We start from the raw sequence: 25,679 nt of genomic DNA on the forward strand, positions 1-25,679 counted from the left end.
CATCCTCACTATATTTCTTTCCAGTATTTTGTGCGCCATCAAAGGGTGAGTTGACGTTTACATTTTTTAAAAATAGTTTTTACTGCTCTTTTGATAACAGTTAACTTCATTTCAGTTATTTTAAAATGTTCATGAAGTAATTGCCCGCACAGTTAAAAGTAAAAAGATTTTTTTTGCGCGGCATAACCGTTGACCACTGTCCTTTAAAGAATTGTCGACTACCTAGGATGTTTTCTTGTATTTTTTAAAAAATTAAATAAAATTGCATTCCACGTTGTATTATCTTTACAGTTGGCCTTCAAAAAACTCCAACATGATTGTAATCTCTTTGGGTGAAATGTGTGACAGCAGATACAGCAGTGGCAAGACCTGCTCATTAGCAGCGCCGGCTGCCTCGCAACAATTGCCGAGGGCTCACCCCGCTTCAAAATGATCCTTGACTCCAATCAGCCCGCAAGGAAATGGAGCGCCATTGTCCAAATACTCTTCCGCGGCACAAAAGGGCTCACGACTACCAGATAGCAAAGAGAAAATATCTAACCTGGCCTCCAGTCCTCGCAAAGATCTTCAGTTCAAAAGAAAGCGAGGCAGCGCAGCACATTGCTACATGCACCCCCCCCGGAGCTCAGCGCCACAGAGCTCACGCTTGTGGATCCTGACAGCCTCGAGGACGCCCATTGATTCGAGTACACTCGCCCTAAAACACCCGGCGGCTCCAAGTTAATTCCTCCATCTGTTGTGGCTCCTTGCAGCACAAATCACCAAGTTGTTGTGGAAATAGATGCAACTTTACTTTTATGACGAGAAGCTGCTTCAAGCTAACCTCCATATAGGCGCTAACAAGGCTGGATTAAAGACCAGGAATGCCTCGGGGCTCCCCCTCGGGTGAGTATCCTCGCCTATTGTTTGATTGATGCGTCTTAAGGAAAGTTCAAAGCGACAGTAGTTTGGAATATGATTTTCAAACTACAGCTTCAAAACCGTGTTCAAGATGCTACATTGTCTTGTCATATGGTGACCATGCACTAACGACTGTTGTGCTCTGGGATATTTCAACATGAAAAATGTATTTGATTATTTGATATGAGTGAATTGAGTTAGGAACTTGGTCATGGAAAGAATTCAAATGGACATTCCTTAGCTTATTTAGCTTCTAACTATATTTTGATAGCATTTTTTTTCTTTTTTCTTTTCCATCGCCAGAACCAGATACTTGTAGGTTTCCAGCAGACCAAGTAAGCGATATTACAGTAAATGAAAAACACTTTTTACGAACCGTTCTAAAAAGAAATCAAGTGTTAGCCATACAAATCATTCAAGCTTATGTTGTAAAGTAAAATAATGTCTCAAAAAGCCTTCTTGAACTGCTGAACTTTATTTGTGGTTGGATGGCGGCACTTTAACGGTTGGCAGCTGTGTGTTGACTCCCATTTAACATGAGTTTGAATGTGATTGGTTGATTCTGAACACTGCCACATCCCAATTAGAAGACGGTGTGCACACATGGACAACTTGGAATATTCTCTCTCTCTCTCTCTCTCTCTCTCTCTTTTCTTTCTCTCTCTCTCTCTCTCTCTCTATCTCTCTCTCTCTCTCTTTTTCTCTCTATCTCTCAAATATTTTGTCAATTAATTTGTAAAATTTAAAGATTACCTTATTTGTTAGAAAAAGTTCTGAAATTATTTCTGTTAAACAGGGGTGTGTAGACTTTTTATAACCTCTGGAACCTTGAAATCCCATCATCTCGATCATTTTGCTGCCATTTTCCTTTCGCTAATGTTTCTAAAGTTTACCTCCGTCAGCTCATCCAGAAGTGCGTGTTGTAGATTATAAAAAACGTCGCTCTTCAAGTATCAAGTGAGCAAGCCAATTATTCCTTTTTGTTGTTTTAATATATTCCCTTTTGGGAATAAGTTCATATGCAGACAAGGCAGTTATCGTGACCTTGCAGTCGTTCGATTGCACGCAGGCGGGGACCTCTTTCCCAAAATACTCACATTGTCCTCTTTGAGTTTATTTATGGTGAGCTTGGCCTCCATGAGGTGGTTGTTGAGGACAATGATCTCGCGGCTGAGGGCTCTCTTCTCCTCTTCGTGATGCTGAGACTGAGGAACATGTAAAAGAAAGGAAAAGGGGTTGTTTTTTTTTTCCCCCACATGAAGGGATATGCATATGGCTGCCATTGATTAATCAGAACCATTGAGAGGACAGCAGATAAATAAAGTAAAGGTGAGCAATGTATGGCCCATGCGCCACAAATGACCCAACGTCCTTTCCAGTTTATTATCCATGCTAAAATTGGCTGATTAAAAATGTATTTATTCTTTAACATGAAAAGCACTTCTCATTTTAATGTTTTAATTCATATAAACAATGAAATAAATATTAGCATTTTTTATGTGCATTTACTTAATTTGAAAAAAAATACAGATTATTTAAAATATTGAAAAAAATACTTATCTGTGTCTGATCTGTAAAAAAAAATTAAAAAAAATCTAAATTTGGTCCTAATGAAAATGGTGCCTAATCCAACTATTAATAAGATAAACAATTGGATGTGTTTAACATTTACTTCATCAGATGATCCTAATGAGGATAAACGGTTCAGAGAATGAATAGGTGGATGGTTAATTCAATTTTAAATATTAAAAAAAAAAACCTAAACATATTTTCATTCACGTTTTGTTTTTCCTTTTCTTTTTTTTATTTTTACCTCATTTGCGAATGAACTGGCCCATCTGCTAATTTTAAAAATCCTATGAAGCCCCAAGAACACAAAAGTTTGCCCAACTCTGAAATAGTGTTAAGAAGGAGTGCTGCGGTACAGAAAAAGAAAGACAGGCTTGCGTTGGTGGCGCAAAAGAAGTTTAAAGAAAAAAAGAATAGGACGAGAGAAGGCTCAGAAGAAAAATGAGAGCATGAGCAGCCAATCGGTGTGAAGCATGTGCCAGCAGCAGGTCTTAATTAAAAGAAGATTACACTCGTGTATCAATTACACTGATGCAGAAAGAGGACGGAAGAGGATATAAATGAAACACTTCCATTTTCAGGGATGGAAGGAAGACAGAGGAGCCTAATGATGCTGTTTGCACGTTCCGAATAGCCGAGCTCTTTTGTCGCTGCGCCTATTTGTATTCACCACATTGTCCTAATAGGAGTCTAAAGTTTGCTATTGATTTTTTTTTCTTTCTTCAAACTATTGTTTGGGGAAGGTTTTGGTTTTCAATCTCAATGTTTTTAAAATAATACGGTTTCTTTGTCTGAATGAGCAAACTAAACTCCAAAACTTCCAAGTCACAAAATATTTGGTTAACAATATCGGCAACAATACAAAATGATCACCATATAAAACAATGTACTGATAATGAAGAAAAATGAAAACGTCGTCAAATGTACTTGACTAAGGATGGCAAAAGGACCAAGTATGCCTTCTCAATTATTTTCTGTTACGCCCACCCAGGAAGAATAAAAAAAAAAAATTGCGCCCCCACGCCACCACCACCACACACTCTCCGCTGCAACTCTAATTAATAGCATTTTCGTTGCAAAACAAACCTGCACCGCAGAGTTAATACTCGCTGCGCACAGTGGGGAAGGAGCGCGCCACTGCCACCTACTGTAGTGGTTGTGCAATTACACTTTATTGTAGTACAGTGGGAAAAAAATCATGTTCCCCAGGATGACACGCGCCCCCCCTCAGCATCGCACCGCACCCCCCAAGGGGGCCCCGCCCCACTATTTGAGAAGCACTGATATACGGACAGACAACCGTGTGACTTGAGAGGCGAGGCGTCTTTTAAGACAACCAGAACAGTCCAGTTGCAATCATTTCAATGCCGGGAGGAAGATTGCTTTAACTGCTTTGCATGTACAGTGGATATAGAAAGTCTGCACGGCCCTTTTCAAATGCAAGGTTTTTTTTGTCATGTATATAAAATGAGCACAAGATAAGACAGGCGGGGATGCCGTAGCTCATCTGTAAGTACTTGGGCTTCAGACAGGCAGGCTGCCTCGACGCTAAAGCAAAATTGAAGGCGCTGCAGGCAGGCTATGTTGGAGGGGGAACTTATCTTACAAAGAAAAAAAAACAAGGTTGTCCTTTTTGGCCATTATTCCAAAGAAAACAACACTGCTCATCACCAAAAGAATACTACAATCAGTAGAGGTGACTATATCATGCCTTGGGGCGGTTTTTCTTCAGCTGCGCCTTCAACAAAACGCTTCGAAAAAAAAGTCAGTTTTTGCACAAACCCCACACTTCTGCTAGAAAGCACACAGAAAAAGGCAAGGAAATCCTACCAGAATGTCTGAACATTTTGGGGTTGTTAACCACATTCACATTTAAAATTAGTTTGAATGTGATTGATTAAAAAAATAAATAAATAAATAAAATAAAACGCCACATCACCATTGACAAGAGGGTCATTGAGACGTACCGGTTATGCAAGTTGGTCCTAATTGGTGGAAAATGACTTTTTTTTTAATATCACACAAAGCATTAGCATGAGGGTGTGTAGACTTTTTATATGCACTGTATGAACTTACACACACAGACTTAGCAATTGTCACAGTCTCCTCCTTAAACAGAGTCTGCAAGTACAGGATTGCGCCGTCAATCTAATCGGTGGCAATTAATGTCAGTTTAAGCCATCGAGCACCATTGATATCCAAATCCAATCCTGTCATGGTGTCATTAATCAGCTGCGAACAAGCCAACACTTTCCCCAGCTCATTACTGGAGAATACACTTGTGTTAGATGACCACGTTGCGGATTTCCACCTCAAATGTGTCGTTGTGCCTCTTTCGTTTTGTTCCAGTGATGTTTTCTTGCAGTTGCCGCTTGTCCTCACATGTTGTGTGTTCTTTCATAAAGTACAACAATGTGATGATGGCATTGTGTATGATATGACTATATCTTAATGCATAGTAGAAAACACCAGTGAGAATCATATGTGAAAGCGAAATTGGATCATTTCTGGGAGTAATAACTGCGGAGCACTATTACTTGCATGATTCTGTACGAGCAACTCGTCTTTTGTGTTTAGCACAAATTTGAATAGTGAAACCCCTGAATAATTGACACCTACAAAAAAAGTTTGTAATTGCCTACAGGTGCCACAAGATGGTGGCAAAAATCCTTCTTTGTTTTATCCAATTGGACATGGCTCTGCCCTGACTCAGTGAAACTCCTCCCCTCATTTCAACTTAGATGCCAACAGAAGGTGCCAAAGCACTATTTTATATTAAAAATGGTTTTGACTTGAGCGCATAAACAACCAGCATTTCCAGTACAACTTTATTTGTATAGCGCATTTCACAACACCTGCAGCTGATTGCAAATAGGCTCGTTCGCAAATGCTTAAAGTGCTGGTATATTTATGATACAGTGCTACAAATAAACTTTATTTTATAACACAGTGAAAAATCACTACATCTATATGAGCAATAAATCTTTTTAGCAATAAATCTAAATACATTTTTTTTTCTACTTATTTAGTAATGACTAGGGGCCCAACCGATCCATCGGCGGGCCAATTAATAATAAATGTTATCTTAAGCATGATATGTATATATTTAAAATGAATTGGCCGATTAATTTTTTTTACAGAAATCTGCATTCGCCTAAAAAAATTCACGTGATTTGGGCCCTAGTAATGACTACTGACAACTCATAAAACAAGTTACTAATGTAATACAGTAATGAATACTGAGTAGCCATGTAACTGTAATATAACTGTAATAATACAGTAATACACAGTAACACATACTGCATTTAATGTAATATTGCATTGATTAGCCATGACAAACCTAATCCTCCACTGTAATGATATCAATATTAGTAATGCCGTAATACATTATTAAATATGTTGAAACTGTTGATTGTGCATTTTTTAAAAGATGCAAATGTTAGTAACAACAAAATTCATCCTGCCCTATGTGGCATCCATTCAAAACAACAATCAACACCATCTCCTCATGTACTTTGTAGAAAATGTGTCTATTTGTATTAATTAGTTGTCACAGCCTACAGAGGAGTCACTGCTGCTGATTTGTTCTCTCGCCTCTTGTCACCGTGGCATGTCGTCACAAAGACTTCGTTATCAGTCGGCAGCTGAATCCCCCCCCCCCCCAAAAAAAAAGTTGTTATGCAAATACTGTATTCATATTTGAGGGAGATTGGCCTGGGGGGTGCTTTGTTTCCCAAACACGTGGCGGCTTCAGAGACTCACTGCTGACAGCCCAAATATGCAAATGTCCTCTCCACACCAAGATAACTACCAACCTGCCAGCGCACATCCCCAGAAGCCTCTTGCACACACGCACACACACACACACGCACTTACAAACAAAACACAACACACAGCTTGTTTTGGGCTTTATGGAAGAAGTGTTGAAAAGTGAAGTGGATTTAAAAAGTCTGTCACCTCGAGTGCTTTCACGTATTCCACTTGAGATTTTGGCTTTTCACCGGACCACAAATGAAGTCCAAATCTCGCGAGGTGCAATTACCGAAGACTTCACGGAGGAGTACAAAAATAAAAAAAACTCCGCACACACAAAAAGAAAAAAACATTGTTCTTTCCTCATTAAAGAGGATTTTCAGATCAAATATCACCTCTGTGCATATTGGAAGCTGTGGAAACAAAAACAAAAAGTAACTTTTATATTGTGGGAGACGGCCTTCAGAATCCAAAGATTCCCAACCACTATCCTGTGGGAAACCATCAAATTGGATGCAAATCGTTCAAAAGGTCCTATTTATAAATCACAAATAATATATCTTTGTACATCTATCGCAGAAAAGACTGTTGTGAAAAACCCTTTTAAATTTGAATGGACAAATTTATCAGCAAGTGCATGTGGAACCTCGAGTTACGAACAAGTCCTGTTTCGCCACAAATTAAAAAGCAAAATGACCTCTATTTGCGAAGTATTTTCAATAGGAGCCCAGAACATTCATAGAGTAGAAAAAGTTCAAATTTAGATCTAAAACATGTGAAATAGTGCTTAAGTGATAAAATATTGTATTGTTCATTTAAAAAATATTTTCTGTAATTTATACAATTATGATTAATTAAATTATTATTATTATTAAAGTACAGTCTATGTACAATAGTACTAATATTTTTTTTTAATTTTATTTGCAATAAATCATTTAAAACAATGAGATGAATGAAAAATGAAGAAATGCATTTTACAAATTGAGGGGAAAAAACAATCAAATTAATGCAATGAACTGAACACTAATCTAAATGATGCGATTTAAAAACGAATCTGACTTTATGTAATGCGCGTTCTTTTCCCACCTCTGCGTTTCCTGACATCCCACATTAGGACCAAGTACCCACCATTTTCCACCCCCACAAAGGTGTGTTTGACCTCCGAATTTACTTTGGAGCCTTCGACTTCTGAGGCTCCAACGCCGTTGATTAAGAAATGTGCCTCTGCGCTTCACATTGGTTGATATGATTGGCTGAGAAATTGCAGCGTGTGACGCAGAGATGCTAAATGTGATGGATTAACTGCATCAAGCAAGCGTGCCAAGCAGCTGTCCATAAAAGCTGATGAAGATGTTCGGCTTGATAAAAGGAAAAATGCTGATGTCAGCCCCTGCCAAGGGCTCTCTCATCTTCGTGGGTCATTGCGAAACCTTTGAAAGCATGATTCAATCTTCCAAAACGTTCTCCATGTAAATTTCAAAGTGCAGGGACTTCTCTGCCTTTCTGTGACTCTTCCAGTGTCTCTGCATCGCTTTTGCAACCCGTTGATGACATTCTTTGACACGCTAAGCTCAGAGGCCACTTCCCTCTAAAAACATCCCGTGTATTTTTAATCAGTTGTTGTTTTGGTGTCAAAATGTGAACAGCAGGATGAAAAGGACTGTTCAAATGTCAATTTGAAGAATCGATCACCTTGTTGTGAATTATGCCCCTTAGCTCCTTGTAAGGGAACAGTGAGTTGTTTAAAGAAGGTCACGTTAAGTTTATCTGCAAAGTTTATCGTCTCATCTTGACAAAAAGCTAAATATCACAAACTAATTGCGAGTAGTCTATTTTCAAGAAGATTTTTGTAACAGCGCGCCCCCATACCAGAATGTAAACATTAGTGGGCTTAATTTTGTGCCTTGTGTCATTGAAGAACATTTAAAGACCCTGTAAAGTGAATTCAGATTTTTTTTTTTCTCAAAACATGTTTAAAGATAATTGTTGAAATCATGTGAACTGAGTAAAACTGAATTGTTGGGCGAAAGCATTAAACTGTTGTTCACCGTTTCACTTTTACAGATTATTTATTTATTTTTATTTTTTTTGTGGGTGGCTGTCTAGCACAAATTGTCCCTCCCCTACTAAATAATAAGTGAGTGTCTTTATTCCATCAGTGGCTATACAGCGCAATTGTGATTTACGATTTACTTCATAGTTAGAATGACTTGGCCCATTTCTACCACCACTATTTCCACCTGTTGCTGGACCTAACCCTTTAATTCATAAATATGACTAAATATGGGACTATAATACATATTATGTTATTGTAATTATTATTCTCATTATTATAATCTACAAAGGTTGACTTGCATCACCGATTTAAAAATGTAAAATATGAACATACCGTGAATTTTAACGAGCTATTTTTAGCCTATACGTGACGAGATCCTCCTCCTGGAGCACAAGCAGAATACACAACTCCCTCTACACGTTTGTCAATACATCATCAACGTACTTTAATGTATGACAGGTTGTAATGATAAAGGCAAAAGGCAAACAAGCTTCCTATCCTCCTCGCTACATATGGTTGTCTCCGCCTGTATATATTTTTTGGTGCAGTGGTTTTGCCAAGTGTATGACAGTGAGAAAATTATTTGAAAAAAATGCTTGCACGGTTAATAAAGGTTTTATGGTGGTAAAAGGGAGGCCCATGCAAGAACAATTTCCATTATTTCCTATGGGGGGGAAACTTGACCAGCAGTCCAATAATAATGATTAAAAAAATTTCTACTCATTTTGGCAACTTCCATCCAAAAATTAGAATTGTATTGACCCCTTTGGCAATAAATAAATAAATCTGTGAAATTCAACACATTTTTGCTCTCATGCTAAACAACACCGCTAAAAGACATCAACCTGCCATCGATGAATATTGACGAGCCTGTTGCTGTTTTTGATGGAAGACAGGCCATGCTCGAACTACATCGGGAGACCTCGGAGATTAAATGGAGCCTTGGGGCTTCATAATTAAACTCACAAATAATTCTGATTGGCTGTGTGGGGGCAACAGATTAATTGCAGCTCCGAGCCATGCAGCGTGTTTTGCCGTGCTATTGTTGGAAAAGTCAGATAAGACATAACTTTACTTTCTTGGGCCTAAAAATATAAACCGTCTCATTCAGCAAGGACTAAAGCGCATGTCTGATTTTTAATTTTTTTTTTTTTTTCGGAGACATCATAGATATGAATTACATACAACGCTTGGTTAAATCCATATTGTGCAAGATTTTATATTTCAAACTTAAAATTAAAAAAAGAAAATATTTCAAAAACTTGATGTGCTAGAAAAAAAGTCTTTTTTTTTCAAAAATATAAATATGTTTAGCGATACATAAAACCATCTGTTGCTGCTGAGCAGCGCAATCAACATCTCTGGTGAGTACGAATGCTTTGTCTCTTTGTTACGTTATGAGATAAATATTGATTCTGAATTATGTTTGTGGATATTGCGTTTTTGTACAGTATTGATGATTTTTATAAAGGTGACCTGTCATGTGTTGTAAACAGAAGTGAATTAAAAAGTCCCCACTGAACATCCAGGTACCAATTGCATGGCAAGCCACTGTCAAAATGTCGATAGAATGTTAACGTTGGTTAAAAATAGCCCGTCACTACTCGGCAATGATGAAGTGCATGGCAACAGACAAAGGTTTTCATTTGTCTTCAGCACAAAACATGCGCTACAAATCAACCCCCCATTTTGTTTTGGCATCTCCATGCAGACAGTGTGTTGTGTTTTGCAGCAGATGCACACTATTTGAATCCACTCCGTTGCGGGACAATGTTGGGCGACTCCCCAATGAGGTGAACAATAATCTTATTAGGAGGAGTGAGACTTTGATTTCCTGCCAGTGGCCGAGCGGCGGTTAGTTAGACGACCCTGCCAAAGACTCTTAGGAGGATTACAGGGGGGGAAAAAAACCAAGACAATTATTTTCAGCACCATGGACAGCTCCCTTTTCAACCTATTCATGTTTCTGTGCATTGTTTGAATGGGGGGGGGGGGGGGGGGGGTAAATTGAGGCGGCAGTTTTATCATGTGTGTTGTATTCATAATTCACATAGTTTTGTTTGAAGGAAGGCTCTTAAATAATGCAAAGATGTTCTCTCGGCTAAAGCATCGGAATTGTTTAAAGAGTTACCATTTCTCATCAGATGTGACTTTAGATACAATTGCACACGAACAAGATCCAAAAGCAAGGGTTGTATTTAAATAGCTCCTCCCTGACATACATAGAACTGCATAAGTATTATTATTTTTTTTTTTTGCTTTCTTAGAGGTCTTTTTGGTGTTTGGTGTAAAATGACACCAGTCAAATGTGTGATGAGAACACTATACGACAGGGGTGGGCAAACTTTCTGATTGGCGGGCCACAATGGGTTCTGAAATTTGACAGAGGGGACCAGGAGCTGATGGATGGAGTGTTTTGGTAGCCTCACCTCATCGGAGAAAAAAATATACATTTAATTTTAAATAAAAGTTACCAAAAGCATTGCAACAGAAATATATGTCTTTGAAAAACCACAGTATTTAGAAAATTAAACATTGACAAGCTTTATTCATTTAATTTTTTTCAGGTTCTGCGGGCCAGGTTACAACGTTTAACGGGCCGCATGTGGCCCCCGGGCCGTAGTTTGCCGACCTCTGTTATAGGATATACTGTGCTTTCCCTTGCTCGCACTTAATTGTTTGTGCCTAAGCTATAAAACTGGTGGAATACGGAAATTTATCGAACGCAGGGAGATGAGTAAAACTCACAAAAGCACAATGAGCAAACTCTCATAGGAGCTGCTGTTGACCACCGCTCACACCCTGACACTCACATGAAGACTCACCTATGTTGTTGTTAGTTGTAACACTAGCTAGTTTTGCACCTGGTTTACAATGTCATTTGCAGGCAGATTCATAGAGTCTCAAGATAAATGAATGAATTGTAATGAACAAGTCGAGCTAGCAGTTCCGCCACTGCGGTGTTTATATTTCAGCAGAGCAAACATTTTGCGGTTAATTTACCGTCATAATCCATCTTGATCTCGATCTGAATCCTTGCAGCGTCATCACAAGTGCTTCTCGTCACCTCGCTGTGAGAAGTATTGCGGCTCCTTTGGCTGACATTGTCCGCGCTCTCGGTCCGCTCTTAATTACGCTTCTGATTTCATCTTGCCTTTTGCGGAGGACACCTTTTGCAAAAGAACCCGTCCCCGCCTCGTGCTATGCTTTCGCGCTGCGTGACATCAAACCAAATGGCGATGCCTCAAGGCCCGCTTCCAAGAAAAAAAAAAATGTGAACGCTGTTCCAGACAGGTTCTTTGAAAAGATGACAGTGTTCACCTGACTGGAATGTAAGCGTGACAGTGGAGATGAATGGGACATGATGGGAACAGGCTATTATTTTGACTCGGCAAGAAGGATTGCTTCAGAATAGCACAAACCACGGTGGAATCTGTGCACATTCAATTTGGGATGCTCTTCTGATTTTGGGATTATTATTTTTGCCTTTGCCGTGCAGAACTCCCCCCGGCAATCTGTGCATTCACCTATTCACAAATCAACTTGTTCATGTTTTTTGTGCTCTTTCTATAATATTCTAATATACCAGAAGACAGGGCCATAGCTGTCTAAATCGGAATTGGTCTCCAAAAAAAAAAAAAAAAGAAATGGCGGCAAAGACTCCCCAGTAACAACCCAGGCTAAAATAAGATCTGCTTTAACATATAGATACAGTAAACTACGGCTGAACACTTTTGGAAAAATAATCAAATTGCGAAAAAGATTTTTTCTTTGGTCCTCTTAGCATGTTTTTTTTAAACAAACACGAGCAAAAAAGTAACACGTATGACAATAAACGACATCAGATTTAATATATATGAATGTCGCACAGGATTTTTGTGGAAGTTATTTGCAAAAATTATTTGCTCTGTATGTGCTCAAGCCAAAGCCATGTCTAATATAAACATATTGCTTCTGGGGCTATCTTGGTGGTAGAGGATCTTTATTTCGTCCGCCCATAGCCTTGTCTAACAGACACAAAGTATTATCATATATTGTGACGTCTTTTCTGATCTGCCTTAGACGGATTAATTTTTAACAAAATAGGGTTCCTTAACTGACATTCAAAGTCATGTTCCTGCTAATATTCATACCATCTTTAAACACATTTTTTACTGTCTCAAATGAAGCACTATCCAAAGATGTGTTGCTATGACAACCTGGCAAATCCAACCGATTCCATGTTGCTTCTTTGAACAAGCCTTTAACGCGGCGGACTATATCGAACTCCGACATGAAAGCGAGGACAAATCAGATGACCCCCGTTTAGCTTGTCGTGGGTCAATATTCCCGCGACCGGCTAATCATTTCCCGCAGTCCCTGTCCCATCGCAGTGTGTGTGGCGTGGCCGGCCAAGCTCTCCGTGGATCAAACTCGTGATGAGATTACGATCTTCCTTAATCGAGATGCTCGAGTCACATGGATGGACTGAGCTCGTAGGGATCCCAGCTCATCATTTGCGCTGATAGCTTCTTGAGCTTGTTGGCGGGGGTTGTAAGGGGTGGGGGCTTAAAAGTCTCCTCCTAAAGTGATTGGATGGCTGTGGCTGAGGTGAGCGGAGCAAAAATTAGCTGTACGAGTTTTCGAACGGGGTTGCGAGACTTCGAATCATTGTCAAGTAACGTGTACGTTATTTTTATTTTTATTTTTTTTATTGAGCTGTCGCTTTGAGAAAAGTCTAAAACCCAATCTGAACAACAGGGCCGAGCCAACTATAAATGTGCTGATCACGTGAAATCTCTCCTCAATGGCAGGAAAAAAATGCCTATCCTCGATCGACACTGCGTCAGAGACGTATTTATTTAGCAGTACGGTGAACCGCCACGAGATGACAGCAATACACTTTTTTCAATAAGACAGAAGTTGAAGCTCTTCCTCTCACTTGAAAATGGTTCTTCCGCTGCAAGAGGTCGCCCAAGCAATAATTTTGTAACACACAAAAATAGATTCCCCCCTAAAATCGGCAAATATGCAAATTAACAAATATGGAGGCGTTCATTGTGTTACTTTTTCACTGCATGGCATCTCTGAAATGGCTACTATTTCTGCTTGCGTGTGTAGAACTGATTCCGTTGATGAGAACGAGTGCTGATCAAAAATAAACACACATGCTAACATTAGCGTTCCCTCTTGCGGTGCCTTATTGTGGAAGCGGCAGTGTCTCCGCTTTGCTGCAGTGTGCCCTTAGTCTCCTCTTTAAGAAAATGTGTCTATTCTGCTCAGGCCTTCGTTCTACTCTACTGTTGTTTGTTAGCCTGCTGCGTTCAATGCAGCGTGGTTTTTGCAACTGGTGAGGCGGCGCCATTTTGAAATGGAAACCCAAGCATCAGAAACATGCAGAATGTTCATTTTTGTGGCTGTAGTCCGTTGCGATCTCAAAATGTTTTGCCTCATACTGAGAGGTAAAATGGAGCATGATTATCTTTATAAGCACATATTTTTAATTTTTTGTTATCATTTGGTGCAAATGTTCCTTTTGTGGTGGCCATTGAATTTAAAGTGTTTTGATTTTTTTTTTTAGATTTTTATTTTGCGTGCATCTCAGTTCATATTTGACATTTTACCGCTGAATATTTCCCACAGCGAGATGTGGGAAGGTGCGGCGTTTTTGCTTTTTGTTAACCTGCTGTGATTGTTAACATGGCAACGCTTCATTAATACTGTTGGATTTCATCGGTTTTCTATTGGCGGCTTGTGCTTAACAACTGAGGAAAACAATGCAGTACATCCCACAAAAGCCAACTTGATGTCTTTCTCGTAAATGTAGCGTAAATAAGCGCGCTGTTGGAGGTCAAACTTTGGATCAAAAAGTGTTTGCTTGTATGTAGCCGACGTGGGAACGCACGCACACGCACATTGTCTGGAGTTCACAAATCCGCATGACCTTCATGCATCTTTTATGAGAGTGTTTGTGATATATACAAACAACCTTATTGGTACTCGTGAAGTCTGCATAAGTAAAAACACAGTTTGCAGGAAAAATACACTCGAGGTTTGACCACGCCATGAACTACGACAACTGAATTATCTTTCTTTTTGTTTGTTTGTTTTTAAATTAGGATTATTTTCTCTTTTTTTTGTATTTTCTTTCTTCTTTTTTTTTTTTTGCATTTTTGGCATTTTTTTGTGTCATGTTGTGTCTGTCAAGTGCAGGGATCACCAACTACGGTCCTCGAGGGCTCCTATCTTTCATGTTTTAGATGTTTCCCTCCTCCAACACACCTCATTCAAATGATCAGCTCATGAGTAAACTCTGCAACGGCCTGATGACAATCCTGATCATTTGAATCTGGTGTGTTGGAGGCGCAAGTCATCTAAAACATGCCGGATAGGAGCCCTCGAGGACCGCAGTTGGTGACCTGGTCTTAGTTTATGTGGTTCAAATTTAGTGGCAATCGGACGGAACTTTTCAGACTTGATTTCTATTTTTAGGCACTCTGGAGTAAAAACGGCCAGGTCAGTTCAAAATCTCAGGCGTCCAATTTTGTTTTACAGCATGATTTTGAGAATTTTTTTGTGCATCTACTCATGACCGACTTACCTACCAAATCTTATGCTCTGAGAAAATGGCTGAATTCTCCCCCAAAAAATTATAAAACCATTCATCACTCTAAATGGCTAAAATGGCATTTTAGGGTCAACTTCGAATCAAAATGACTGAATTTGTCTGACATTATTGATTAAATATATGCAACAAAGATTTTGTGGCACCATGAGTTGAATTTATGGGGCTCACACTTACTGTTTGAGCTGCTTTTGCCAAATTTCCCCCCCCAAAAAACAAAATCCAGCGGGAATGTCCCTTTCAATTAACAGATTCATTCGACTACAGTAATGTTGCCGAAAACATTCGTTCAGAAGGTGCTGATTTAAAGGATCCAAACATCGTCAGTCTCTTACCGTCCTGTGCATCTTGTCCTCCAAATCCTGATTGATCCTCTGCAGAGCCGCATAGCTGCTCTGGATCCTAAACAAAGACAAAGCAAAACAATTGTGCCATATTTGAATGCAAAGCACAGCATATGAGTGCCCTATTTGTGCACACAAATAAACTAGTAATCTGCGCATACTTTTATAAAAATTTTTTTTTTTTACAAAGGTAGAGAACTTCAATGACAATATTTCAATGGATGAGGTTTGCGGCATGTGCTGCATTATTGACTTCGATTTGAGATGTAAATCTGCTCTCTAGATGAAACGGAGTGAATTGACGGTTTGCTCAAGAGGAAGAATTATGTGTAAATATTTAATGAGCACACATCAGTAAGCTTGTGCAGAGCGCTTGAGCTCTGTTTTATTTTATCGTTTGCTTAAAAAAATAGGCCTCCGTTTGACTCTTTTTATGTGCTCCGACGCTTTTTAGTCGGGCCCGACCGATGTGGATTTTTATTTTATTTTATTTTTTTAGGCTAATGCCGATTCTGATATTTGGTAGAATAAAATCCCGATACCTGATTAATCATTCGATTAATTAAAAAAAATATTTAATGAATGAAATAACTCCTTTTGGATGTGTTTAAGGACACAACTAGCAAAAGAGAAGTAGTTTATAAATAAGAAATCTGAAGACAAGGCACCAACCTTTTCGTAAAAATCTTTTTGGTGTTAAATTTTTTGAGTTACACATATTCATCTTCGACGGTGGTTAGCAGAATATGAAACTTTGGAAAGCGGTTTCCAGTGGCAAAGGAGTAGCAAATAATCGCAAATTTTCGCAACACTGCCCCAAATAGCTTCATAGTCGACATCTTTATTTCGCAAATATTTTTTGCAGACATTAACACGTCTCAAAACATCGGGAATCGTCGGCTAAATATCGCTAATAACGGGCGACCCCGTGATTTTCATCAAGATTTTGTCCAAAAAGTTGATGTGCTGTATTGTGTTGATCTGTTTTAAAAGAAATGGAAATTTTTAATTTATTTATTTATTTTTGGCAATTTCAAACGCAAAATCAGTTATTAATTATTTGAGCCCTACTCTTAAGCAGTACATATTAGCATCATCTCAATTGGAGAAGAGGGGCCACACTTTGTTCTCGTGATCTTGACGTGGTGTTTTTCTTTACCGCTCCACTCCCTCACCCACCTCACCTCTTTCGGTACATTGGTGTTTTGTTTTGTTTTTTTTTTTGTTTTTTTTTAATGAATCCATGAATCAGACAAAGACAAACGCAATGGAATAACAACCCGAGAGGGGTTGGAGAGGGTGAAGGAGGCGAATAAATGAGCACATAGTGGCGACGGCGGCGGTAGGCGAGCAGGTGGGGACGGGGTGTCGTTGCTAAATTGATGGAGATCAAACAAGTGCGGCAAGAGCGGCCATTAAGGCACTGAGTTCTCATTTTCGACAAGCATTAAGCGGTGCGACTGTGAGGCTCTTAGTGCTCCTTGTTGTTGGAAGATTAAGCCGTATAATAATATTTCTTCCTCCCCCGATGATACCATCATGTAGCTAAATTTAACATACAGCTGGCGGGGAAAGCTCTTAACCTGACTTCTTCTACTTAAGACTTTATACTTCAATTAAATAAAATGTACCAAGTCCTCGGATAAAAAGCACTTCTGAAGTCACGCGCAATATGTTCGGCGATACTGGTTGGGTTGAATGTTAAATAATCCGTCACAGGGTCGTAAAAGCATATTGGTTCTCAAACCTGGGTCCCCAGAGCCCTACAGGTCCGTGAGCTGTAGCTTTGAGGTCCCCCCCAAAAAAATCACTTGCAATCAATTGTGCCTTGAGATAGGAGTTAAATTCTTTACGTGACCACGCCCACTTGACTCATAAATAATACTGCACCAGAGTGACCGTGTGCGGTGGGGGGGTCAGAACGGTGCGTAATTGCTCACGTGCGCAGCGTCGAGGGCACATTATTTCCCTCTATTGGTAAATGAAAGTATAACTGAATTTAATAAATGTGCATTATGTTATTTTATCGTAAACCTTTTTTTAATTCAGCATAGTACAGTTTAGTTGTATTTAACTTTGAAGTACAACACATTCTCATCAAACGGTTTGTTTTCAAGCTTTCACAATTTTTATGTAAAATTTATGCACAATCTATATTTCATGGCGGTCTTAATGTTCAAATTCTGCATAGTGTCAGGGTGGCTTACAATTATTTTAAATGTACTTTTTTAGTAAAGTTCTTTATCAATGATTAGATAAAAAAAAAAACGCCAAAACATTTTGGTTTTTTTTTGGAGCGCTTTGTGCCTGGAGCGTCCGAGGTTTCTCGAAAATGCAGACAGTACTTGCCCGCACCTGCGCAGCTTCTCCGTAAACTTCTCCAGCTCCTCCTGGGCCCGCCGCAGTTCCGTCTCCAGGTACTGACGGGTGGAGTCAAACTCGCTCTCCACCATCTCTAGCTTGTGCGTGGTGTACGACAGGCGCTTGCGGAGGTCCTCCTTGTGGTCGTGGAAAGAGCTGAGAGGTCAAATCGTTAGCGGGGAGTTAGGAAGTTTGTTCATTGAGCCGAGCGGCGAAGAGGAGGCGGAGAAAACATGAAGGTGTGTGTTTGTTTGTGGATGGAGTATAATTCAGTCTGGAAGCGGGAGCGGCGAGAGAGGCAGCATGCAGGCGATGGATGGACGAGGAATACTAATCAGGAAGCGTTCAGAGGGAGGGAGCAGTGCTGAGAAACAAGCTCCCAGAGGTGTGTCATGTAATGGTGATTTCCAGTGCAACAGCCTGCCTGTTGAATTTCTTCTAGAATCCAAAATAGTACGACTGACCCAACACGTATTATAGACCTCACCTCTTTCCGTTCAGCTGGTACGCTTGAACAATCTAACGAGATCCAGTGTGAGCGCCGCATCAAACATTGGACCTCTACAAAAATAATACTTGTTTTTTAATGAACGCTGTCACAGAGTTTATTAATGTGTTTATGTGGCTGTGCTTCTTAGTTGTCTACGAAAGGAGTGCAAACCTCCGCCAAGGCTTGAGGCCTTTTCACACTGCACTTAGCAAAGCGCAGCATGCCGCCAAGCAACCCGATTTGTGTACAGTATGTGCTGACGTGGGCGCAACGGCGTGTCGCCGAGGGTTGGCGCTCCAATAGGAGAGATGGTGGTGAAGTGATTTTTGAGTGAAAATAGCAAGATTTGGGCTTAGTGCAAAGTAGTTTGAAGGAGAAAATGAACGTGGCATCCAAATGACTCAACAGATGACGTACAGCGATGTGGTACAAGAGAAACTCAAGGACGAGCCTAAACTCCCTAAGATCCTGTCGTGCCAGTTCAATCGGATCAACTCGTACTCTTCTCCTCTCATTTGTACCTTCCTTATCATAAGTGAATTCCGGGCTTTCCGTTGAAACGGCGATATTACGTATTATCAAACTGCCGCCTACCATCGGGAAAAGGCTACAGGCTATTTTCTGTTCGGTTGATTGACAGCCAGCGCCAAATATGGGCAAGCTTTTGCACCGTGCCGCTGTCTTCCTTGCGCCCTCCCAGCGTGCTGTGCAAAAAACTAATTGGAGTGGGCAAGCAAGCTAGAAAATATTTACCAAACATTTCAATTTTTTTTCACTCATGTGACTTCATTTGGGATCTGAATTAAATTGGACCTAATTTTATTTATGAGTATTAAATTTTTTTAATGCCATAACAATAATAATAATAATAATTATTATTATTATTATTATTCAAAAGTGTAAACAAACAGCAATCAAAATAAAAAAAATTAACAAAATATACAGGAGAAAAAAAAAAAAAAAAGCTAGTCATCATTTTACCCCCAAATGATGTTTGAAAAGGAGTATGAAGAAGCACCTGCTGTGACTTTTTCCATTTAGCTGCTTGTTAGAGAACAGCAAGTACAGAATGGCCGCCATTGGTACTTTTGTAAGAGTTTACAGGAGGTCTAATTAAGTTAAGATTTTATTTATTCATCCTGTTACCCAAAAGCACCAAATCCTGACCGTGACTTGACATGAATTGTAATAATCGAGAAACACTGTTTTTTCATATTTGTATTAAAAAAAAAATAAATCCTCACTTTCTTGCCATGTTTCAATGCAGATCAACATACTTTCGATATGCTATTGAAACATATCGGTTAATAAAAGAATCAAAATCACCGTACGGTGGATTTAGGACTTCCATATTTTTACCCCAAAAACTTGACACTTTTCATTGAACTTCATATTAATTTCATATTAAGTAAATGCCATAATATTAGAAATGCATTTTGGTCAAGGTCACACACTTCAAAACATTTTAAACAATTGGGCATTTAACGTTGGCCCTTGGTTCATTTCGCAAGCTGACTCTATAACATATTTAGAATTTCTTAAATAGTTTTTTTATCTCAGCCCATGTTGCCAACCACGCACACTAGATGCTGCAAACGACAAAGCAAGTGTAAATATTGACTGGCTCCCACAAAAAACGATGTTAGGAATGCCACTGCGTGGTTTGGCGGGCGATCGGCGACGAGAGGCGAGGATGACGAATGGCGATGAAAAGATGCCACATTAACTTGCAATGGCTTTTTAATGGCGGCGACCCCCCACGGTGAATTCATTCCCATTCGTCCAAGTCAATGAAATGGATCCGCCGTGGTTGTCATGACGAACACGTTGCCTCGTCTTACCTTCTTTTTTGATGTTTGCAACCATTTCTCTGGCTTTTGAGGGCTGTTTTGCCAATGTATATCTTTTTCATAGCTTTGCGTCTGCCTCGGCTCACGTGCGTGACATAAGTTGCTGCTGCTGCTGCTGCTGCCGCCAAGATTGAGCTCTAACCATATAGCAAATCTCTTTACGTTTTGTCCGGGGAGGCAGACAGGAGTTGGCTATCTGCGATGACCCTGGCGAGAGAGCAGAAAGGGGGAAACAAACAAAAAGAGCTTTTGAAGCGGCACGCATTTGGCAGAACATTTGGTTTGGTTGAGCAAAGAAGATTTGTCTTTATTTGCGTGCATTCGGAAAAGCAGCAGCGCATGATGAGACGCTTCCGGTTTCAGTTGACATTGAAAATAGTCGTGCTATGTTATCCAAAACATTCCAAAGCCTTGAAAAAACATGAATGAATAATGATCTAAAATTTTAAATCTTAATAGCTAAAAATACTTCCAAGGGAATAAATTGTATGGTTTATTGGATCTTATGACTGCTTTTAAAAAATGTAACAAACATAAATACGCGAGCACAAAAATTGACTGTCTGATGACATTTGACTTGGATATGTTAAGTCCGTGAACTTTGTTCAACGTGATTTCGCCACCGCCACCAACAAATACAGCGAGCATCAACGGAAGTATAAAAAACACATCATTTAATAAAAAGCCTGATTAAATGTCAAAACTTGTTGACAGGAAGATGAACAGAAGCTGACCCAAGTTAACCCCCTCAAATGAATTACAAGCCAGAAAATACATTTTTCTCCTTCAAGGCGGCTGTTTCATGAAAAGAGGCGCGCAGCCCTGCAGACATATTGAGCTATTGACTGGCTCAGCGCAGAGGTCATTCCTCAATACATCAGTGCAATGATGAATGCGTGTGTGTGCATCTGTTATCCTGCCTTGCGCGGACCCGATAACCTGCCACGAGCTAATGCACCCCCCCTCCCAAAAAAAAAAGGAAAAGCAAATGACCCTTGCACGCCTCACTTTATGCCACTGCAATTTATGAGTCGTGTGATCGGAAATTGTCCAATGGACGGAGTTCTGAGTGAAACAAAATGACATGGAAATCGTTTCCAAAAAGCGCCGCTAAAATGTCACTGCATAATCAACAGGCTGCTCACAGTGAGGCCGGGGGCCGAATGTGGCCCACGGACCGCCCGTTGCCTATCCCCAATATATAGTATGAGCCGGCTGAAAATCACTTCGTCTTGTCAACCAGGTCAGCCCAAAAGCATGCATACAAAGAGGCTTGGCCTGGCGCCCAACGCTTATCTTCTCTTGCAGAGTTGTGCCGTTGTGCTCGGACGACAAGTACAACATATTCCGGCCTGTCGCCTTTCCTTAATGGCGCTGCAAATTTTGATTTTTAATCTTCCTTTGACAATCTCCGCCCCCACCCCTCCAAAAAAAAAACACTTATACTTGTTTTTATGTCTGTGTGTGGACTTTTTTTGTGGACGTTTAGATTACAGATTGAAGCTTGTAATATGATATTGACACCGTATTTGCCTAAACTAACAACTTTTGATATTGCTACTCACTTTTTTTTTCTCCACGGAAAATACATCCGCGTTTTTGTAACATTATTTGTAATTTTTTCCTCACTTCACAAGTTTTGTTCTTAATATTATGACTTTAATCTCTTCACTGCAATTTTGTTTTTAAATTATGACTTATTTCCTGTAATATTCAATTTATCCTCACACTAACACTTTATTCTCATAACATTTCTCACAGCAACGTTTTCTTGTAACAACACTTTTATTTTTTTTTCATTACATAGATACAACAATTTCATTCTTCACCACATTGCTTCATGGGGCCGTGGATATAATGGCAAACATTCCTGCAAGACTTCAAAACTTTAGTCTTTAGTTAATATTCCACCTCAATTCTTGTCAGGGCCTCTCTCTAATGTGGATTTTTTAAGGCCAATGCCAATTTCAATATTGACAGAACGGAAAAAAAAAAACATTGAGAACCGATTAATAAGCCGATTATTTGAAAAATATACAATTAATTAAACTAGTACTTGTTTATTGCTCCCTTAACACTATAATAAAGTTAGAATATGAATTGCAGACGGAACATTTGATTGTTTTACAATTACATGTACAAAAATATGAATTGAAGTGAATTTAGCTTGCATAAATAAATACAATGCATAACTAACACAATGAATGAAGTTGCAGGCAAAACCTGATTGATGCATGATCCCCTTTAAAGTTAATTTTTCTTCTACTCCGATATTTTCTTTAGCAAAAACTGGCGAAATGAAAATATAATTGGTAGACACCTTTACCAGTTAATCGGCCCACCGATTAATCGGTCTTTCACTTTAAGGTAAGTCGTGAAAAACATTTTCCTTTTCTGAAAAATTTCTCTTCAAAATGGCCGCCGAGACATTCCAGCATTCTTCCACACCAGCAAAGTAAGCATAAAGGCATAAATCCCAACTGGCGTCACCCGCAGCACTACTTTTATCTCCTCCCGCAGAGTGGCGTCGTTGCACTTGGACGGCGAACACAAGTTGCACATTTTTCCGGCCTGTCGCTTTTCCTTAATGGCTCCGCGAATTATGATTTTTAATCTCCCTCCGACACCGGCTGCAGAAACAATGGTGGTTTCTGGAAGCGCTGCTCGTACGCTCGCTATATGTTTTTTCTTATCTACGAGGACCCAGAGGCAGAGCCGGCACGACGACACAAATAGTTGCTGAATCGCAAAAGAAGTGTGCTCGCACGCACGCAACTCCCTGCGGTGTGTGTATCATCTCCCAGGGGGGGATAAACGACAGCTTGCTACCTCAGGTGCTGTTTGGCGCGGTAAACACGCCGAGGAACAAGTCTTAAGTCCCCTCCAAAGTCCTGATAGGATGTTGCATGGCAGAATGTAAATCAGCCTCACGCCCTTCTTCTCATTTATTGAGCACATTAAGACGACAAGTATGCGCAGCGAGTACAAACACTTCCAAGTCCGACAATCCCCACACAAGGCGCCAGCTGCTTGTTTTTCCTGCGCGTTGTCATGTAATGTGCTCCCGAGCTTGTAAGACCTCCCATAAAGTAACGAATCAGTAATTAAGCTCCTGCCTCCAAAGGTGGCAAAAGTACACACCTCTCTACTTAAGTACAAGTACAGATAAAAGTCCAAATTCTGAAATGCACTTATGGACAAAAGTACAAATCTTTTCTTTTCTCTGCTGAAAATGCTAAACGATAATCGTATTGATAACTTGGCAAAATCCAATATTTTTGTATGAACACAAAAAAAGTGTTCTTGTGAGCTGACTCAAAAAATGCTATAATAGCGAATGATAAAGTCGACACACCTGTTTTAAACGCCAACTTTTGTGATAATTTCATAAATGTTTTCCTTTTTTTTTACCTTTAATCTGCACAAATCAAAAAAACTAATAAATATATTCAAGACGGAAAGTAAAAATAAACAACAGAAATAATGTTGCGTTAGTGTACACACCCTCTTCTAACTGGGGCGTGTCAATGTTCAACCAATCATATTCAAACGCAATTAACAAGGGAATCGGTGCTCAAAAGTTCAAATCTTCTAGTAGGCGTTTTGTGACTGTTCTTTGGAACTATTCCAAATTCACTCCACGTTGACTCAAGACCTCTGGTCCGTCTGAAGAAAAACAGCATGATGTTGCCAGAACCACAACCATGCCTCACTTGTGCTTGTTGTGTTTAGAGCAAAAACATACCTTTTGAAATTAAAGCCAAAAAGTTCACACTTGGAGATTCATTGCCCCATAACACATTTTCCCGCACTTTAGTTACTTCCCATCATCGCCTCCCTCTGGACTAACTGAGATCAGGAATGAAAAAAAAAAAAAATGATAGTTCAATATTGAAGCCACTAAATGCCACTGGCAGCCATCTTTGATAAAACGTTGAGCCTTTGCACCGGCCGCAGGTTGATTTACTTGTAATGAGCTGCGGGAGGCGAGCGAGATGTGCTGCTCGACTCTGACCAAATGACCGTTTAAACATTAATGGGGCTGCCGTGTTCATCGCAACCATTATGTCAACGGCTCGCGTGGCCCCAGGTGCCACGTCCACCGCTCGCAATCAATTTTAATGTTGCAGCATTTGGTGCTTCCTGCAATCAAAAATGCCCAAAATGTTTGTTGACTGAAAGCACATTTTATTTACAGGAGATGGAACAAAAAGTAAACAGAGATAATAGCCTTGACCAAGATGTGCTGTCAAATTTTAGACCCATTTCCAAATTGCCTTTGATTTCTAACATTTTGGAAAATGTGGTGCACATGCAGTTACGATCCTTCTTGTCATGGAGGTTTTCCAGTCTGGTTTCGAGAAAATGCATTGCACAAAGTCAGCCCTGTTACGAGTTTTGAATGATATTCTTCAAGCAAACACTGGAGACTATGTATGTCTTGTCTCGTTAGATCTAACTGCAGCGTTTGACACGGTGGGCCACAGTATTCTTTTGACTCGTTTGCAGCACCTGGTGGGCATTAGTAGTAGCGCTCTAGAGTGGTTTAGATCCTATTTGACTGGCAGGACCTTTTGTGTTCGTCTAGGCTGGACTGAATCTCTCTCTGATCCTTTGTCGTACGGTGTCCCACAAGGTTCCGTTTTGGGGCCCTTGCTGTTTTAATCATGATTGCTGTTCCTAGGTTCCAGCCAACCAAAAAAAGGAATCTCCTTCCATTGGTATGCAGATCACAGTCAGATGTATGTCCCGTTGAGGAAAAAAAAAAACGCTTTCTCCTTGAGACCACTTTTGTCCTGCCGAGAGGAAATCAAAATCTGGATGTCACTTAACTTCCTGAATTTCAATAAAAAGAAGACAGACGTTATGGTGTTTGGTCCCAGTGCCTCCAACTGGGAGGGGCCGCCAAATATGCACTATATAAATAAAATTGTATTGCATTGTTTTTCAAATAGTCTTTCTCCATTAAAATGAACGGAAACTAGTCAGTAGTCCGTTAGAGCCTGCCCCTCACCATAAAAAAAATGTTTGTGCTTTTTATTAAGAAAAAAAATGCCCTCCATAATTTTGTACTCAAACATAAAGTATTAACTTCATTAAACATAATTAAAATAATCCTGATTTAATGCTGCAGTTCAATTCATTGTGCTGCTCCTTCCTGCGCTACCTTTCTTGGCCACCAGGAGGCAACAACAACGTATTCATTTATGCGCATCTAATATTTTTTAGTATATTATTTAGTTCTCAGACACTCGCTGTCGCACAAGGCAAATTCACCGATGGGCTCGGACCGGGGTCGCACTCTAGAGATGGCTGTATTAATTGTACTTCATCGCTTTGCTCGAATTATAAACTACTTAAGGTGCTTATTTGGCTCTCAATTGCTTCTTCACACAGCCTCGCGTATCGCTTCCGTGTTTTTGTGTACTCTCTTGTTCTCTCTCTCTCTTTCGCTTACTCGCTCTCTCTCGCTCGCTCAGTTGAACTCGAAGTTCAAGGGCCAATATGCGCAACAGCATTTTGGGATTTCATTCTGCTCCATATGCAAATACTTCACTTCTGCACACGCATTACTTGACACAGTTAGCGACCATTGAAGGGACGGACGAAAACCCACTTCCATTCTTGCTTTGTCATCCTCCTTCCCCCGTCCCCAAAATGGGTATCCGGATGGACGGACCAATCCGTCAATGGGACCGAATGCCCATCTGTGTTTTTTTTTTTAATACCCCAAAATGGACCTTTCCCTCTC

The 25,679-nt window shown here is 39.9% G+C and overlaps 2 protein-coding genes across 2 annotated transcripts in view; one reads left to right on the plus strand and one right to left on the minus strand.

Moving 5' to 3' along the window:
- wdr25 (WD repeat domain 25) overlaps positions 1–25,679 on the plus strand; it is a 70,605-nt gene that overhangs the window by 28,774 nt on the left and 16,152 nt on the right. The window lies entirely within an intron of this gene.
- begain (brain enriched guanylate kinase associated) overlaps positions 1–25,679 on the minus strand; it is a 46,972-nt gene that overhangs the window by 7,895 nt on the left and 13,398 nt on the right. Inside the window, exons 3-5 of the mRNA XM_088314879.1 lie at positions 17,582–17,743; positions 15,218–15,284; positions 1,998–2,105 (exon numbers count right to left, since the gene is read on the minus strand). Coding sequence (XP_088171005.1) covers positions 1,998–2,105; positions 15,218–15,284; positions 17,582–17,743 — 337 coding nt within the window. The remainder of the gene's footprint in view (positions 1–1,997; positions 2,106–15,217; positions 15,285–17,581; positions 17,744–25,679) is intronic.

This window comes from Idiotropiscis lumnitzeri, chromosome 1 (genome assembly GCF_059441095.1).
Source record: "Idiotropiscis lumnitzeri isolate Australia: NSW breed Sydney's pygmy pipehorse chromosome 1, RoL_Ilum_1.0, whole genome shotgun sequence".
Classification (NCBI taxonomy): domain Eukaryota; kingdom Metazoa; phylum Chordata; class Actinopteri; order Syngnathiformes; family Syngnathidae; genus Idiotropiscis; species Idiotropiscis lumnitzeri.